Source organism: Bemisia tabaci, chromosome 8 (assembly GCF_918797505.1).
Source record: "Bemisia tabaci chromosome 8, PGI_BMITA_v3".
NCBI lineage: Eukaryota > Metazoa > Arthropoda > Insecta > Hemiptera > Aleyrodidae > Bemisia > Bemisia tabaci.
Window position 1 is genome coordinate 2,790,378 of NC_092800.1, and position 18,981 is coordinate 2,809,358.

General features: G+C 42.6%; 1 protein-coding gene across 4 annotated transcripts in view; it reads left to right on the forward strand.

Annotated features, from left to right (window-relative positions):
• Nucleotides 1–209: 209 nt before the first annotated feature.
• LOC109032768 (uncharacterized) overlaps nt 210–18,981 on the forward strand; it is a 54,801-nt gene continuing 36,029 nt past the window's right edge. For 3 of the 4 annotated variants that reach the window (XM_072303640.1, XM_072303641.1, XM_072303643.1), the window contains exon 1: nt 9,784–10,264. In XM_072303640.1, coding sequence (XP_072159741.1) covers nt 9,901–10,264 — 364 coding nt within the window. In that variant the 5' untranslated portion in view covers nt 9,784–9,900. Of the gene's footprint in view, nt 352–9,783; nt 10,265–18,981 lie in introns of those variants that run through there. The other variant, XM_072303642.1, reaches the window with a different exon arrangement.

Genomic DNA, 18,981 nt, shown 5'->3' on the forward strand with positions numbered 1-18,981 from the left:
CGAGTATAGAACGGAACGAACTCGCGTTCCATCCAAAGCCCCCCCTCTCCCTTCCTCCCCCTATAGCGCTTAGTTCTGTCTGATAGAAATACGTCCAGTTAATGCTTGGTAGCAAATCTACCCTCGATGTTCCTAATTCTGTGGAGAAGGAGTCTTCCGTACCAAGAAAAGAACCATATCATCATCCCTTGAAGAACCCTGAACATCATGTCTTCGGGAAATCTGAAAGAAAATGGAAAACGTGTCATTCTCTTGCCCAATTCGAAATTATCTTTTATCAATGACGGAAGCTGTAACATCATCAACACCTCCGGTTGGAAGAAAATTCAATGCTGCACTAAAAAAAATCAGGTAAGAAAGTTTTTTGATCATTTTTAATCAAGGGCAATGCCATTGAAGGGAATGGACTTGGAGGTCTGAATTTCTCCCTCGAGGTGACCCAACGATTTTCCATGCTATGCACAAACCTGCCAGGTTCGTTTTTGGTTTCTTAGAGCATTGTGTACCTATACGAATTAATCCCTTGAAGATTGATTACCATTGTTGATGGTTAAACTCAGAAAAGACCAATTTCAACTACATAATAGGGAGGAAAAAATATCTGAAGATCTCACAAAATTTTATGTCATGTGAGAAAATGGTCGGCAATTTCCAGTGGAAAAGAACTGCAACTTCTTTCAATTTCATTTTAATGAATTTCAATATGAGGAGCTACTTCAGTTAGTGAATAGACGATGCCCATAACAACCCGAAATAATAGCATTAATTTTATCATGTAATGGTAATTCATTGCAGCCTGTGCTACTTAGGGGTCGATTTCAATTTTTTTCCACTAACCGGAAATTTGAATTTACCATTGCTTTCAGACAAAAAGTGCTTGTCTCTCATATGTGTTAACTTTTTTATATTTTAGTATATATATTGAGTTCTAAATTAAATTTTCTTGAAAAAACATCAAAACATGTGCAATGCTAAAAGCATGTGTGCTTCAAGAGTAATCGAATCGATGTTGATTTCTTTTTATTCTTGAGAAAATTGATTTATTTGATTAATTTATCACCCACGGGCAAATTAATTGAAAGCTATTCTGTCTGAGTTACTCCCCCCCCACCTTCTCAGAAATCAATAATTTTTTACCCTTGTTTCGAGATAATTCCTACCTATTGGCATGCTGCCTGCTTACAACAAAAAAATCTGCAAAAAATTAGCCCTTTTTCAGGAGGGGGTAGGGGTGTAACTCAGGGATTTTGTTTAATTGTGTCCTAAACGAAAGTTCATGATGAAATGAACCTCGAGTGAAAGTTTTTGCTCGTTTTGGCAGCACAAAGCTGTAATTTGTACATTTTTCACCATTGAAAAGTGCAAACATTTTAAGTTCGTCAGTTAAAGAAAGAGAAAAAAATTAATTTGATCCCTTTTTATTTCCCGAGTCTTAATATAACCAGTTGCTATTACTGTGCCTCAGAAAAGGAATCAACTAAAGTTGTTTTTTTTTTTTTTTTTTAAACTGAAGAACTTGAAAATATTGTAATTCAGTAATAATAAATGTAAACTTTGCAACGCTGTATTGCCTAAACGAGCTTTGAACTCAAGTTAGAACTGTCATTTGAGATTTGTCTCATCATATGGCTTTGATACGGGCACATTTGAACAAAATCCCTTCGTTCCCCCCAAAAACTGCACAAATAAGACCCATTTTATCACAAAATCTTTGAATCGATTATTCAGGCCGTCCGTTGATTTTGAATTTATTATTTTCAATAGAATAGACTCCTAGACAAGGACACTTGCTTCGCGCGCGGCTGTCATGAATTTAAGAAAATTAAAAGCGCCTTCATGAAATTTGTTTATGCAATTAGCACATCCATCGAGCAGGTATAGTTGTATGTAAGCGCCTGATACTGTTGCTGATCGCGAAATCGTGGATGTACCAGTTGTATCACCCGACAAGATGAGGATTTAAGCATTCGAATGTATGTTTCTTTATACAATTTTTCGTAGAACGAGATTTAAACGACGGAAATTATTGAAAGTAACTTCCAACGAAGATACCTATTAACTTTCTTCGATGGTCAAACTCATACTTCGCGCGTCAAAAAACAAAAAAAAAACAGAATCTACTTAAGTGAAATCGGACATTAGACGTTACCGTGGCATAATTTGCTGTATGAAAGTAAAACAGTTTAAGTTCTGGCGCTCCGGCCCCGCTGTTCCTGGTTTTTAGTGTATTTTCTGAAAATACACTATTTACTCTTTACACTTTAAACAACACAGAGCCGCGAAGGAAAGAACACTGCTTGATTATAAAGTCTGTGAAACCCATTATAGCGCGCAATTTGATTTAACTAGACAATGGTTTTTCATGTGTGTGGGTAATCAAAATTTTTCGTAAGCAATGCGAAAGAAAGCGTTAATACCTTCGTTGGGAGTTGATTTCAGTAATTTTCGTTGTGCAAACGTGCTTCACGTGAAAATTTGGAATTTTAATACAAATCAAGGGTTTAAGTGCGGAGCGACATATCTCCGTTTGCAAAGTTGCAGACTTACAGTTAATTTTTTTCTTTCTCAGAAAACGAATCACTTTAATTTCTTGAAAACTATCATGAATTTTCTCCCCTATCAGCGTAATTTTCAATAAAAATTTCAAGTTTTATAATTGACACTTTATACTCTTCAAAAAAATAAAATAGGAGCCGAAATTTTGAAACGCTTCAATGGAGGTACGTGATACTACACTCCAGCCGTCGATATAAGAATGCCTGAACTCGCACCTTGTCCAATGGTTCGTTTCTCGATCATCGATATAATCTTACATGTCTAACTCTCGGATGGGTGAACCAGTGTAGAGTACCTATATTAAGAGAGTATGGCCACTGGGTCCCATGGAGAGGCTTAGGACCCAAAAATGGCGGTGCTTTGTTTTGGTTTTTGAGGATGGGAGGGGGGGTCATTGCCAACTTTTGACGGTTATTACCAACCGCACTTGCTGCCAACCTTACTACATCTAAGATCATTTTTCTCAAAAATTGCACACGATTAGCCTTAAAAAATATGTAAAAAAGTCGCAATAGTGCATTTGGGTAAAGTTCTCGTTACGATAAGCAAACACAACTACGTTTTTAATCATTTTGCATTACATTAACTTTATGGCGTCCGCCATTTTTGGGTCCTAAGGGTTCCATTCAGCCTAAGATGGCTGAGCCAATCAGAGGTGGTAACTCCAGTGGCCATACTCTCTCAATATAGGTACTCTAAACCAGTGGCGGGGCGTGAATGATCCATCATCGATATTTCCCCATTTGAAGCTATGGTAAAGAATCGATTATTAAGGTGTTGGTTGCGAGCCCCCGCTTATCGATCCTTTACCGCAGGTTGAAACGGCAGATCAATCGATATATCGCAAAGCACGCCACGCCACTGTGAACCGTTCCTCGATCGGGATTGTAGGTTAGCCGAGAGAGCGTATACGATACTCGAATCAGCGTCGCGGGCATCCCGTACTCAGCAGGAGTGGAAATTCAGAACGCGGTCGGGGGTGTTGGGTGGGGGTTGGATCGTCGACGGTCCCTGCAGCGGTGTCAAGGGGTAGGGGGTCGTTAACTGAAACGGACGTTGCACCGCGGATGTGTACGGTCGAGACCGAAAGTTGCAACTCGGGAAAGGAAAGGGTACGTCGGGGTGGAACGGGAACGGCGAACGACACAGCAGCGCCTGTCGGGTTGAGCCCCGTTCACACTCCGAGCTGACTGCGGCGCGGACCGGCGCGCGGCCACGAAACAAGGGCGAATCGCGGTTCAACCTAGAGACTCTTTATACTGAGAGTTACAAGTTGAATCCATTTCTGATTGCAAGGTGTCTATAAGTCCGGAATTTCCGGACGGTCCAGAAATAGTACGGATTTTTTAAGGGCGGTCCGGAAGTACTGAAGAAGTGCGGGAATTCTGCAAGACGGTTCGGAATTTTTTTGTCATTTTTGTCGCAATTTGAGCGAGGAATTCAAATTTTTTGAATTTCGTCAATTGAAGGCACTGAAAAAATACTGAATTTTTCTATTGAGGAGGTACTGAATTTCTTGGGAATGTACTGAAAATGTATGAAAAAGTATGTACTGGAAAAGTAAGCACTGAAAAGTAAGTTACTGGGAATGTACTTAGTAAAAAGTAATTACTGATTATTAGACAACCTGTTTTAGCAGACACCCTGGATTGGTTACCGTATTTTAGGCCACCACAGTGTCACAAACTGGAATAATAATAACATTTTCACCGATTGCAAAGATTATAATCTGGAATGGACCGAGGAATTACGGGTTCGGCAAGAAGCAAACGGAATGAGAGAAGGAACGGAGAAAGGAATTTGGGAATGAGCCGATCAAGATTCCCTGGTAAAAATTGGCGATGAGAGCTGCGTTTCAATATACCATAGGAATTCTTATAGCTGGCTGAAGAAGGCTACAGAAAATCATATAGCTGGCTGTAGAATACGGAGAAAATTACACGGCCGGGCTGTAGGAAGCGATAACAAATTATGCAGCCGGGCTATAGTTTCTATCGCCGGGCTTTACACTTTATCGCCTGGCTGTTGCTTTTTCGTCATCGATTTTAAAAAGCTACAAGAAATTGTGTAGAAATTCGTGTGCTTTGGAAATCATTAAGTTTGATACGGAACCACCTTAATATTTACAAAACACATATTATATTTTCCTTTAATACATATTTTTTTTCATCAATTAAAATGAGAATAATCCTTACAGGATGTGCAAACATTTCAAAATCATGAGTTGAATAACGCTGACTGCGCCAGATTAAATATTAGAGCCTAACACAAAGCGGAGCGGCGACGCACTGGCGCCTACAAACCTAACAAGGATACTTCACGCATTGCGCAACGCGTGAAGTATCCCTGTTAGGTTTGTAGGCGCCAATGCGCGTTTCGCGCTCTCTGCCCGCCCGCCGCGCCGCAGCGTTTGGAGGTCAGGTCACTGTGTCACGCAGGTCACAGGTTACCGAAGCTAGTCAATTATTTTACCTTTTTTGACCATTGCAACCATCTGCTCTCACCAATAGGATCGCTTTATTTTCAACTTGTCTTCTTTGTCTATCGATTTGTTTATCAATCCATTGATCAGCTCGCTGCGCGGGGGGGGGGGGGCAACTAAGAACTTGTTGTGGAGGCGGGGCAGGAGGGCACTAAGATCAGTTGTGTGGCGTGCTCTGCGATATATCGATTGATCTGCCATTTAAACCTATGGAAAAGAATCGATAAACAGGGTGTTCGAAACGGACACCTTAATAATCGATTCTTTACCATAGCTTCAAATGGGGAATATCGATAATCGATTGTTCACGCGACGCCACTGACTAAGATCTCACCGAGGGAGATTCATGGGACTCCGTCAGTGAACCATTAGACAAGGTGCGAATTCAAGTATGACGGTGTGCAGCCGAGTCTTGATTATCCACGGTCATACTGACTGGAGCCACCGCGGATAGTCAAAATTCGCGGATAGTCAAAATTCGTGGATAGTCAAACTTCGCGGATAGTCAAAATTCGCGGATAGTCAAAATTCGCGGATAGTCAAAATTCGCGGATAGTTAAAATTCGCGGATAGTCAAAATTCGCGGATAGTTAAAATTCGCGGATAGTCAAAATTCGCGGATAGTCAAATTTCGCGGATAGTCTAAATTCGCGGATAGTCAAAATTCGCGGATAGTTAAAATTCGCGGATAATCAAAATTCGCGGATAGTCAAACTTCGCGGATAGTCAAACTTCGCGGATAGTCAAAATTCGCGGATAGTCAAAATTCGCGGATAGTCAAAATTCGCGGATAATCCGAAATAAAGCTCCTCGGCCAAGGAAGGGGATCGAAAAAGGCCGTATCTTAAAAGAATCTACAATGGCTGTGCCGAAAAAACTGAGAGTTGACCCGCTCTCATAAAGCTATTGTAAATATTGGATTACGCTCTGCGGAATCCTGCAGCCCCAATAATGTGTTCCCAAAAGAATGCGCGATTTCATTCAAATAGACTCTTTGTTTTTCTCGTGATCGAGGTATTCAATTTTTCCGGAACCAATGATAAATGAATACGTCATCATCTCGCTTCGGAATTCGTGTCAGTTACCTATTTCCATTTGCGCGATTCGTCTTCTACGTAAAATTTTGACAAGGAGTTCCTTTTTTTTTTTTTTAAATTGTAAATTAACTATGGAGAATTCGCACGCAAATTTTTTGTTGCTTCATCGGCAACTGATTAAAGAGCTGATTTTTAAGTATTTTTCATAATTTTTTTTTTTTTAATATGGAAAATGGCATGAAAATTGATTTAAAAGTGAGAATATGCGCCGCCTAGTGACGTTATGAGGCGGCATTTCCCATTAAAACGCATGAATTTTAGCAGAATAGCTAATTTGTTCATATCTCCTCGAATAAGTGTTCAATTTAGGAACCAAGGGTATTTTCGTGTTCAGTTTACTCAGTTGTTTCCTTTAGACACGAAATTCATCGAATTTCGGACACTTGAATTCTCTACTAAACAAATCTACATACTTATTTCTAGACTGCTTTAGTCTTTACAAATTTGTTTTTAACATGAAATAATCAAATATAACTGATGGTTCCGTCAAGATTTTAAGACGCTGAAGATTTTACTCATTTTGCCAGCTTTAAATTGCTATTGTGAAGGGTACTTAAGCGTAGCGAGAAAAAATAGTTGAGATTCGAACCTTGAATCAGAAATTCGCACCTTGTCTAGTGACCGTCTCGAAGGAGAGTTCGGGGGATTTTCCCAGCTTCAAAGGGGGGTCCAGGATCGGGAAAATTTCGAAAAATTAGAAGTCGCCTGGAGAGCAATTGTAAGCTGTTCGCCGAAAAATTGATCGAATTACAAATTTTAGTATGAGATATATGTCACGTGTTTACTAATGTCAAATCTCTCACAGTTCTAGGGCGGGGCTAAGTAGATTTATGGAGAGGGGGGGGGGGGGTCAGTAACCGTTGACGCGTCAAAACATCCATCCAAATCCAATCAAAATTGATTTAAAGTGACCCTAAAAGAGGATGCAGATGATGCAGGCGGTTCTTCCTCTGCCAGGGTCCCTCTCCCCGAAAGGTCTCTAGTCAGTGTTTCAACACCGCGCATCGTAGATATACTTCAATCGCTACTCCGTTACTCAAGACGTCCGATGTATACAAATTGCCTATACTGCGACTGCCGGAGTGTGTACCGTCCACTCATGCTACCGTGCTAAAAACGCCGTATTAGCCCTCAGACGTCGCTAAATTTACTCAGATACAACAGGATTTTCTTAAAAATAGGAATGTATTTCATCCTATTTTTCTAAGAATTTTTTGTCAATCGAAAGAAACTAGCAGCTTCAAAGAAAAATACTTGTTAATTCCCTCAAAAATAAATCTTTTATTGAAAAAAATTTGGCAATATCTATTTGCTCTTGCGGTGTTTTTTCTCAACACGCCAGGGCGCGGTCCACGGATGGGGCGATGGAGCACACAGGCCTCCTATGCTGCCCTGCTAAGGAAAAACGCCGTATGAACATTCGAGAGTTGTCAAATTTCCCTTGATAAAACATGTAATTTTGACAACATTCATGCACATTTTTCTTTGAAATTTACAGATATTTTAGATTAAATTGCGTACAAAATGGTATGAAAAGTTTAGAAACAAGGGTTCACAATTTTCTCAGTGAGGTTGGGTTTTATCGAAGGAAATTTGGCAGCGTCTGCACTGAAAAAAACATCTCTGTGTATTTACTAAGAAAAGGGTAAAATTACCAAGAATTCAGGGTTCTATTTGATCCCAGTTTTTTCTTGGTAAAATTATCATTTATGGAATTGGTAATTTTACCGAGATCTCGGTAAAATTATTAAACTTCCTCGGTAATTTTACTGGACCTTGGTAAAAACGCCAATATTTTTTATCGACTGTGGTAGAATTACCCAGATAAAATGGCAAAGTTATCGGGAATCGATCACCGATAAAAGTGGTGTTCTTACCTGGAAAAAACAGTAAAAATGCCGGTTTTTAGGTAAGCTTACCAGTCTTTCTTGGTAAAAGTACCAATAATTGGTAAATAAAAGTGAGATGGTAAAGGTACCAACGGACCTTGGTAAAAATGCCGAGAATTTTTTTTTAGTGTGAAGGCGCATACGGCGTTCTTCCTTAGCATGGCAGTATGGTGTCGCGCTTGTAGCGCTGGCTCTGTAATCAGGAGGCCACGAGTTCGATTTCCGCGGGCGCGGCCACGAGTTCGATTTCCGCGGGCGCGGCCACGAGTTCGACTTCCGCGGGCGCGGCCACGAGTTAAATTTCCGCGGGCGCGGCCACGAGTTCGATTTCCGCGGGCGCGGCCACGAGTTCGACTTCCGCGGGCGCGGCCACGAGTTCGACTTCCGCGGGCGCGGCCACGAGTTAAATTTCCGCGGGCGCGGCCACGAGTTCGATTTCCGCGGGCGCGGCCACGAGTTCGACTTCCGCGGGCGCGGCCACGAGTTCGACTTCCGCGGGCGCGGGCACGAGTTCGATTTCCGCGGGCGCGGGCACCTAAGTTTGATGGCTTCAGAATGATGTTTGCCCGAGGCTGGTCAGTTAGCGGGGTCTGCGGGGGATGAGGCCATATCTGATAAGCGCACGATTACCCCGTGAGGAGTGTTTTAAGTTAACAAAAAAAGTGACTTTCCAGTGACATCCCCTTTTTAGATAGCCCCTATTCCTCCGATTTTGAGTCTAGTCCAATGATCTCACAGGAACTTTAAGGAACGATACTGGTGCCTCTTGATGCCGGTTTTCAAAGACTCGAAAGCGTTTTTCAGAAATTTACAGTCATACTGAACCGGTTCACGGTGTGAATCTTGGTAATCGGTCAAAATCTTGTTGTGGCCCTAGCCGCCCCCCTGCCCCCTGCAAATGTTCGCGTATTCCAAAATCACTTAACGTGCACCAGATAATCATAAATATGGTCCTCCGTGCAGATTTCGAATGAAATGAACATATAGATTTTGAGACATGGCTGCACACAGTAATAAGGGACACCGGACCGACGGACACACATTTTCCAAGCATGTCTTTTTCTCTTTTTCTCTTTTTTTTCTTTTTTCCTTTTTTCCTTGTTTCCTTTTGTTTCTTTCATCCCCCTTTTTCCGTTTTTTCTTTTTTTTCCCCCCTTTTTTCTTTTTTCTTTCTTTTTTCTCTTTTCTTCTCCTTTTCGTCTTTCTTTTTTTCTTTCTTTTTTTCTTTTTTTCTTTTTCTTTTTTCCCCTTTCCCCCCCTTTTTCCCCCCTTTTTCCCTCCTTTTTCCCCTTTTTCTTTTTTGTCTTTTTTTTTCTCTCCAGCCATCTTAAAACGCATAGAAACGCTGAAATTACAACTTGGGGGAGGGGGGGGGGGGTGTTGTGCTTTTTCTTCCTTTACGCGCAAACCGCAAGAGGAGCGAGAAAGTAATTAAAAAAGAAAAGAAGCATTCTGGACGCGTGGCGCGCGGCGGGGCCGTGAGTGTGAGCGCGGCCGGACTCCTCGGGGACGTCGGAGGAGGGCGGGAGCGGGGGTTCTTGGGGATGAATGAAGTGGGCTCTGGGTGGGCGCTCTGCGGGTTGGCGCTGGGGCGTCGGCGCAGAGGCGAAGGTGCGCGCCTCGGGGCGCGTAGTGGAGGGCGTGACATGGCGCGGCGCGGGCGCGGGGCCGCTATCGATTCGCCGAGCCCTCGGCCCTCGCCCTCCGAGCGGCCCTCGCCCCTCGCCCTCCGAGCGGCCCTCGCCCTCCGAGCGGCGCTCAGTCCTCGCCGAGCCTCTTCCCGCGCCACCCCGCGCCCCGACCTCCGACGTCCCAACCTCCGAATCCGCCACAATCCCAAATGTAATCCGTCGAGGTCCCCTCGCGAGTGTGTGTCATGTTCAGCTTCGCCAGCAAGGTGCTCAACACTCTGATCGGCGATGAGGAGCAACAGCAGCAGCAGCAGCAGAGCGGGCTGGGGCCTTCCCCGATGGGGCCCTACCGCCCGCCGCACCAGGGCCCGCCAGCGCCCGTGCGCCCCGGCCCGCCCTTCGGGGCCCCTTTCGGGGACCACGGCCCTGGCCACGCTCCGGGGCCGCCCGCTCAGTTCCGCTACGGGGCCCCGCTCATGCCCGCCCCCCAGCGGATGTCCAGCGGCGCCAGCTTCGGGTCCTTCCAGCAGCAGCGGCCCCTCCGACCCCAACCGCCGGGCATGCCCATGGGCATGGGGCCCCCGCCGACGAGCAGATTCGGAACCCCAGGTGACCACTCTCAGATTCCCGCCCGCTCCCAGGAAGCATTCACTGGGCCCACTAACGCTCCTTTATATTGTCTTTTCCCACTGCCCTATATTCTTTCGATTCCAAGGATCATGCTGACTGATATCCGAGGGAAACCTCCCTTCATTTGTTTTCAACGACGCCTTTGCTCCCTAAAAATCTAAATCCTAAACCTAAATCCTAATCTAAATCTACATCTAAGTCACCCTCCCGAATACATTCACTGGGCCTCGTAACGCTCCTTTTCAATGCCTTTTCCCACTGCCCTACATTCTTTCATTTTTAAGGATCATGCTGACTGACAGGGCCGGGTTCACCATGGAGGCACGACAGGGGCCCGTACCAAGAAATTTTTCCCTCCCCCCCCCCCCATCTAAACTTTACAATCAGTTTTCGGCCGTAGCATTTTCCCTGTATCTCATAGGCTAATAGTTAAGTCCAAGGTATGATTGTTTCCCTATCTTCTCTCACAATGTGTCTCAAAATTGCGTCCACGATGGGTTCAAATTTCTAAGTTTATCCAGGAAGGCTTATTAGAGCCCCAAGGAAAACTCACAATTAAATCCCTCCCCCGAAGAGGTGCACTGAAGGGGGGTCCGCATCGCACACTGGCCCATGGGCCCAAAAATCTTAAATCATACCCTGCTGACTCATATCTTAAAGAAACCACCCTTGTCTTGAACGACGTCAACCGCCTGGTCTATAAAAATCAAAATCTCAAGGCTACCAATTAGTATCTCAGCTTCTTTGGGTTCGATTTCACCCTGCAAACTTTCTCATACCCCTGTGCGGACTCTTTGAAAAGAAATCACCCCCGTAACTATTATTCCAGTGATCTTTTTCAACTGCCCTATATTCTAAGGATCGCTCTGCTTGATAACAGAACCGCGGTTAACCACCCTGTCCGAATCGTAAATGTCGCCTAACGTTCGCTACGTTAACTTTATCACAAACACGAATAGGGGTAATAGGAAGTCCCAAACACTCGCTCTCCTTGATCCAATTCCACCTTTTGAAGACTTGCACACACTCGCGTTGGCTCTACCCTTTAGGAAACCGCCTGTTAACCGTTAACCGTAGTTTGGTTAATGTCTTTTCTTAACTGCCCCATATTCTTTCGCTCGAGTAAAAAAGGAAAGAGAAGGGTCGATCTCTGTAAAATACCACCCGTTTCTAAAGGCGTCCGACGTTTGTTCGGTGAAATTTATCCCAAACACAAACAGTAGTATTTAAGAACCCTTGAAATTCCGGGTTTTTTCTGTCCGATTTCACCCCCGCAAGGCTTCCTGACACTAGCGCGGGCCTCATGCCAGGAAAGAAATTTCCTCTTTGACACATTCTTGTATTTTTTTAACCCTCTTTTCAACTGCCCTATATTCTCTCGCTGTGGGCTTGAAGGGACAAGAAATAGGAGGAGAATCCCTTCGGCAAGGAACATCCCTTCTAGATTTTCTAATGGCGCTCCTGGTCCGTTGAATGTTTCCCGAATACGAGAATAAATATCACTAAGGCGTCCGTTTCGGACAAGTCGTTATGTTTCCCTACCGCGGGTCGATCATTGAAATTGATAAGGAATACAACGGGGAAATGGAGCGATCGTATTGGCTGAATGGACCATTAGACAAGGTACGAATATAAGCAATCTGATACATGTTTCTTAACCAGAATTTCACGTAGAACACGATTCACACAACGAAAATTACTGAAAACAATTCTTAACGAAGATATTAACGTTTATATTTCACATTGGTTGCGAGGAATTTGAACTGCCCGCTCACAAGAAACTCAAAGCTCTACGTGAGTCAACTCGCCCACTACAACGGTTTCAGCAAGCTTCTCAATCGAACAATGTTCATTTCCCACCATGTGTTTTTCAAACTATTAGCAATTTGCTATAGCTGAGTTTTAGCGTCAAGATTGAGGTTTCCAGATTGTTATATCGCAGAGACTGTCATGATAACGTTTAGCGCGCGATGTGAATTACGTAGAGCATTGAGTTTTCCTGAGCGGGTGGTTTGAATTTACGCATCAAGAATCATTAAATATCTTCGTAAGGAGCTTATTGTGGTAATTTTTGTTGTGCGCATTGTGTTTTACGTGAAATTTTGGTTAAAAAACATGTATCAGAATGCTTCAATTCGTACCTTGTCTAGTGATCCATTGGGGGGTTGGTATAGGCTAGCTAGGTTAAATGGTGGACTAACTATAGGATCTTTCGTATGGGCTGCCGTTAGTTCTGTTACTTACTTCCTTCGTCCATTGCAACCACTCACTTTTACCCACAGGATCCCTCATATCCACTTCCTTCTCTTTGTCTAAAGATTCCCATAATCAGCAACAGAATTTCAAGGTTCTAGAATCGACTCTAGTCACTCAATTGTCCATAAGAATATGGTCGTGCGATTTGTGTCTAAAATTCGGTCGATTTTTGTATGCACTCTGGCGAAAAATAAATGAAACTTTCAGTCAGTAACCAGAAGGCCTGAGATTTATAGATCACTAATACAAGTACACTGTTGCACTCCATTTAAATCCATTGAATTTATCGAATCTAAGTGAGGCACGGTGCCTCACCTGGAATCGATTATTTAACATACATTTAAATGGAGAAAAAACAGCGTTGCTTGCAAGAATCGCCAGTGAATGCACCCTCTAAATATAAGATCGTGTTTTATGGGGTCGAAATAAGACTTTGCTCCTCGTTGCTGAGTATGGAAATCGATGGACAAATGGATAGTCAAGGAGAACAATTCCTTTTCTCTAAATATTGATTTGAAGGGGGATGTCAGGGGGTTCTAGCGAAGGAAAACCTAGGTTTTTTACTCTGCAATATTCAAGAGCCCCTGAAATCCTCCTTTAACTGAAGATGTAGACATTTGCTGCCATTTTTGCGCATGGGCTGCCACTCTTGAAGAATTTTGATCTCTTGGTCCATAAAACGATAATTTTCCCACAAATTTGGGGTGGGCCTGGTCTTGATCAGGAACACTTTGGCGGGGGTGAGTGCATGGGGGGGGGGGGCAATTCGAAAGAGGAAATAAATCATGAGAAAATGTTCCAGGAATTTAAATCACTACACAAGTTGTTGAGAATGTAAAATTTAAAAATTTACGAAAATTTAAAAACTTTTAAAACAATCTTTAAAATAAATCATACCTTGGGGGATAGTACACACCTTTAGACACCCTGTACTCCAGGGTTCATCGGATAATGGACTTGTTCGGTTTTGACGTCCATCCATTCAAGTGCCAGACCACTCGAGAAGCCTAATACCAACAACACCCCTCGCCCCCTCCGCCAGTGTTTTCTGTTTTTCTTCTTCTTTTCTAAAGTCCTGACGGAACGTCTAAGTTTCCCCGTCGATATTGGCTCCATTCCAACCGCCAAAATACGGAGGGTTCATGCCTCTCGTGCGTGTTCTACTATTTTTTCAGGGTGTCTACTGCCGTGCTAAGGAAGAACGCCGTATGAACATTCGAGCGTTGCCAAATTTCCATCGATAAAACATGTATTTTTGACAACATTCATGCATATTTTTCCTCGAAATTTTCAGATAGTTTAGATTAAATCGCGTACAAAATTGTCTGAAAGTTTCGGAAAATAATTTTCAGAATTTTCCCAGTAAATCCGGTTTTTATCGGAGGAAACTTGGCAACGTCGGAAGGCTCATACGGCGTTTTTCCTTAGCATGGTAGTCTACAGATCAGTAAAACAGGAAATGGGTCAGTTGCGCCGGTCAAAGAATCGTGTTTTCATGCTTTAAGCTTTTATTTTAGGAAAATAATAAAAGATCAGTCCTAATGCCCAGTTTTCGCGTCCAATATTAAGGTGATTCGATGGACGCCATACTTTGTGTCAGAACGGCATGCGATATATCTCATCAATTGGTTCCATTTTTTCGGCTACTCGTCATTTTTCTCCAATTTTGAGATCGCAATTCTGTTGTCAGGAGACTTAAGCACTTACTCACCAATTTTAACAAAGAAATTCAACGTAATAAAGGCGTGGTTTTTTCAGAGAGAAAACATCACATTTGATACTGATATCGAAACTGCACTCGAATGCTATATTTTCTCTCTAAAAAAACCACGCCTTTATTACGTTGAATTTCTTTGTTAAAATTGGTAAGTAAGTGCTTAAGTCTCCTGACAACAGAATTGCGATCTCAAAATTGGAGAAAAATGACGAGTAGCTGAAAAAATGGAACCAATGGATGCGATATATCGCATGCCGTTCTGACACAAAATATGGCGTCCATCGAATCACCTTAACAGAGATATCGCTCATTAAAAAACACCGCGTATGATGTTATTCGCCGGGCGCGGTTGTGCATTCCAGTGGCGAGGCGTAAATGATCGATTATCGACTTTCATATTCCTCCATTTAAAGCTATGGTAAAGAATCGATTGTATAGGGGTTCGCTGCAAACACCCTGTATATCGATTCTTTTCCATAGGTTGAAATGGCAGATCAATCGATGTATCGCAAAGTACGCTTCGCCACGGGTGCATTTCATGGTTTCATCCACCTCGGTTTCATCGATCAGTGATCTGCCACGCTAAGGAAAAACGCCGTATGAGCCTTTAGACGTTGCAAGATTTACTTTATTAAAATCGAATTTGCTGAGAACATTGCCAACATTTTTTCACAAAATGTTCAGAAAATTTTGTTCGCAATTTGATCTAAAACATCTGAAAATGTCAAGATGAAATATGAATAACTTTCCTATAAAATACTTGTTTTATATGGAGAAATTCGGCAACCCTCCAATGTTCATACGGCGTTCTTCCTTAGCACGGCAATGATCCCAAAGTGGAAAACCGCGTGTATTCATTATAGTGCTTCAAAATCTCTGATCCTATTTTATTTTTTCGAAAAGGAACAAGTCAACTTAGTAGCTTGAAATTTCTACGGAACATACTGCTGATAGAGAGAAAAAAAAATGAAAGAGGTTTTCAAGACATCAAGTCGACCAGCTTTACAAAGAGAACATGGACAGGGTTGTCACAGTCAGGGAAAACCGGGAAAATGACGAAAGTGGCAGGGAACATTTGTTAAATCACCTTTATTTGCTTTCTAGAATGGGTTTGAGGTTTCGAACATCAAATTTTGCCTAAAACTATTTTCAATCATGCCCTCTTGACCATCCGTCACATCTTCAACTGTCAGGGAATTTCGCCAAAATGTGTCAGGGAAATTAGGGAAATGTCAGGACATTCTACTTTCTAAATTCTGTGGCAACCCTGTAGCCATTGATATTTGCACTATTTGCCCGACATAAAGCATCCCTGTAAAGTATCCCGAGTAAAGTACCTGAAAATTACAAGGAGAAGTACAATAACTTTCCTCAAAAATCGATGGCCTAAGTGCGTAACCCACGTATCTCCATTGTGATGTTTCAAAATTGCCGCTCCGAATATTTTTTTTTACCGAGGAACACGCCATTTCCATGGCTTGTAAATAATGAAGAATATTCTGCTCCCAGGGAAGAAAAATTAAGGAGGTTTTCAATGTATTACGTTGACCAGTTTTCCAAAGAAACCAAAAAAACAGTTTTCCTAACTAATTCGCTCCTCCAAAAAGTCAGCCAGAGACGTTTCCAGGTTTCCTAGCAGGAGTTGCAGGTTCTCAGGTTTTCCTCGGATAATGCGAGGTTGTTATCCAGAAGTAGCAGGGTGTCTAGCATCAGGATTTTCCCTATTTCCCCAATTCTATCAGGATTTGAGGTCAATCAGGATTTATTCCCGATTTTATCAGGATCTGAGGAAAAATCAGTCGTGAAATCAGGATTTGAGAAAAGTCGGCTGTCCGATCGGATTTTTTTATGCTTTCGAATACGCTCATGCAGAAATTTTGATTTTTCTTCGCAAAAAATCAAGATTATATCAGGATTTGGAAAATTATGACATCAGAATCCAGCAGTCAAAAATCAGGATTTCATCAGGATTTCCCAAAATGCAAAAAAAACTAGACACCCTGATTAGGAAATTTCAGCCCTTCAATTTTCTCTGGTTCATTAGGAGAATTTTCCGGTTACGGAGTATCGAAGAAAATGTTTTCCGTATCTACTCGTATGCTTCAGGCTTTCAAATTTCCGAGGATTCAGATCGAGTAGAATTGTTTCAGCAAGCACTCGACGGCTCTGAAACGGATTCGTATACAGGGTCATTCAAAAGTCACGCACCACTGGCCATAACTTTAGTCCTAATTATGATATTGACTTGTGGTTTAAGACGTTTTTCCTCGTATTGTGCGGAAAATTTTTTAGGCACTTTCCAGTTTTTGATTCCCTCGGGGAGAGGGAGGGGTGCGGGGGGCAACTCAAAAATTTCAAATGGCCAACCCCCTCATGCCCAGTGGTGCGTGACTTTTGAATAACCCTGTATCTGATGTACGGTCTCATTTTGGTCGCTTCCAGGCCACTGCCCGAGCCTATTTTTACTCGATTTGTTTTGAGTAGTGGCCGGAGGCGAGTTTTTCTGGGCCTTCTAGGTTCCCAGAAAATTTGCCGTCACGACCGGGATTCGAACCCGAACTCTTTGGCCTAGAGTCAGGCGTGCTCACCGCCTGATCACCAGGGGAATATTCGAAGGGTCGGTTTGGTGAAAAACGTGTTCCTCTGGGCTGGGGTGTATTTTGTCGCAGGGGCAGAAGATGAAGCTAGTAATGAATACACAAATGAATCGATGCTTGCTGAAAGGGCGCAAGTTTAAAAACTCATGAGCCCTGGCTTTCGTTGATCACGCAGGGCACTATCGACGGTGTAAGTCGGCAATCACTTATCTCGGATTGCGACGTCGCGTCGCAGACTTCCTGTCATACTTTATTTTTTAAACGAAAATTCTTTGAAACTGCCGTGATTTTTCTTCTGTGCTCGAAGAAAATTCTGCAAAAACTTCAAGGAATGATGTCAATTTGTTCTCCTTTAAAAAAATTACAGAGGCGGAGATTTTAAGACACCGCAAACGAGTTGATCGCCAACGTCGATATGTTTTAGACTTACACCCGTTCAGCTGGCATCGATTCGAATGAACTAAACGACCGATCATTTTCGACCGTTGTCATGGTGTCTGCAAGTCCGGAACTTCCGGAAAGTCCGGATATAGTGCTGATTTTTTAAGGGCGGTCCGAAAGTACTAAAAAAAGTGCGGAATTTCGCGAGAAGGTCCGGAACTTTGTGTCATTTTTGTCGCAATTCGAGCGAGAAATTCGAATATTTGAAAATTCACACCATCGACTAACATGTTTCCAACCCCGTGTATCTAGATTGCGGTATTTGAGCTTCTCGATTCAAATATTTAAAAAAATAAACCGTAAAAATAATCCGATTGTGCCCAAATTTTGCGCAGCTCTATTTTGGTTCTATTCTGTCTCTTCAGATTCTCTACCGAGAGTCAGGGTTGCACGGTGAAATGAAAAATATGAAATACTAGCCGTTCTGGGCGCGCTTTGCGCGCCCGTCACGCCTAGCCGGGGGCTACGCCCCCTGGACCCCCGGTCACTCGCTATGCGAGTGACATTCGGCTCGCTTCGCGAGCCGATTTTGTAGTAGTTGCAAATTTTTTATCACTTTATTTTAAAGATTTCATAGAAAACATTATGAAATTCTCACTCCACAATTAACTTGTAGAATAATAATGGCAGGGCAAGAAATAGGCTATATCTTAAAATGGACGGTTCCCACTTAGTAAAAACAGCCAACACTACGTGAAGGTGAGGAACCATCGTTAGCCACTTTTTTTTTTTTCTTTACTTTTCTGAAAAAAATGTACTGAAATTTTAGTTGCGTCCCCTAAAAGGAAACACGGAGAAAAAAATTTGTGCATGGAACCCGAAGCTGAGATCATATGGATCTCTGAAGTTTTCGGATCACGCATCCGAAAAGTTAAGGTCCATCTGCCGAAGTTCGGGTCAGACAATTGAAGTAGTTCGGTATATACCGAAGATTTCAGGTCACACATCTGAAGTACTCGGTGCATACCGAAGTGCTTCAGATTTCTGACTCAGAGATTTAGGAAAAACACAGTAGAGAACCAAGGAAATCACAGTTGAACAGAGAAAAAAATACAGTCGAATAAATAAAGAAAACTATTATCGAAGAAATTCTAATTATTAGAAAGTAATTATCTGGCGTAATCAATGCGTAGCTGCATAGGAGCATGAGCGAGATTTATCATCAACTGACCGCTGGCCGCTAGGCACCTGGGTGGGCGAGCGACATGCGACAATACGTAAGCGGTGGCATATGGTTCGATTGACAGAGGAGTGGGGAACGGTCAGACGTAGGGGAAAGGTTCAGGCTGAACCGTTCAGCACAGCAGCGCAGCGTCAGTCACCGGGTGGGGAAGAGAGTCCGGGAGGGGACACTTCCCCTCGAGTGAAATAGAAAAAGGCAGAATCCTTCGAAGTTTATATTAATGATGATGATGATTGAAAATGTCCGTGAATTATTTCATGAAACTTCACGAAGTTGTGAAAAATATGAAACATATTCTCAGAGGCTGGGTGTGCAACACACTTTTTTTTTTCAAAAAAAAAAAAAAAAACCAAAAAACTAAAGCCTCTCATTTAATTTTGCATTTAATTCCGAAAATTAATTTTTCATATTTTTCTGAAATTTCATGAAATATTTCACATAAAATTTCGAGATTTTATTTTTCATGAAAAATTGTAACCCGCCAAGAGCCGGCGGTGTTCCA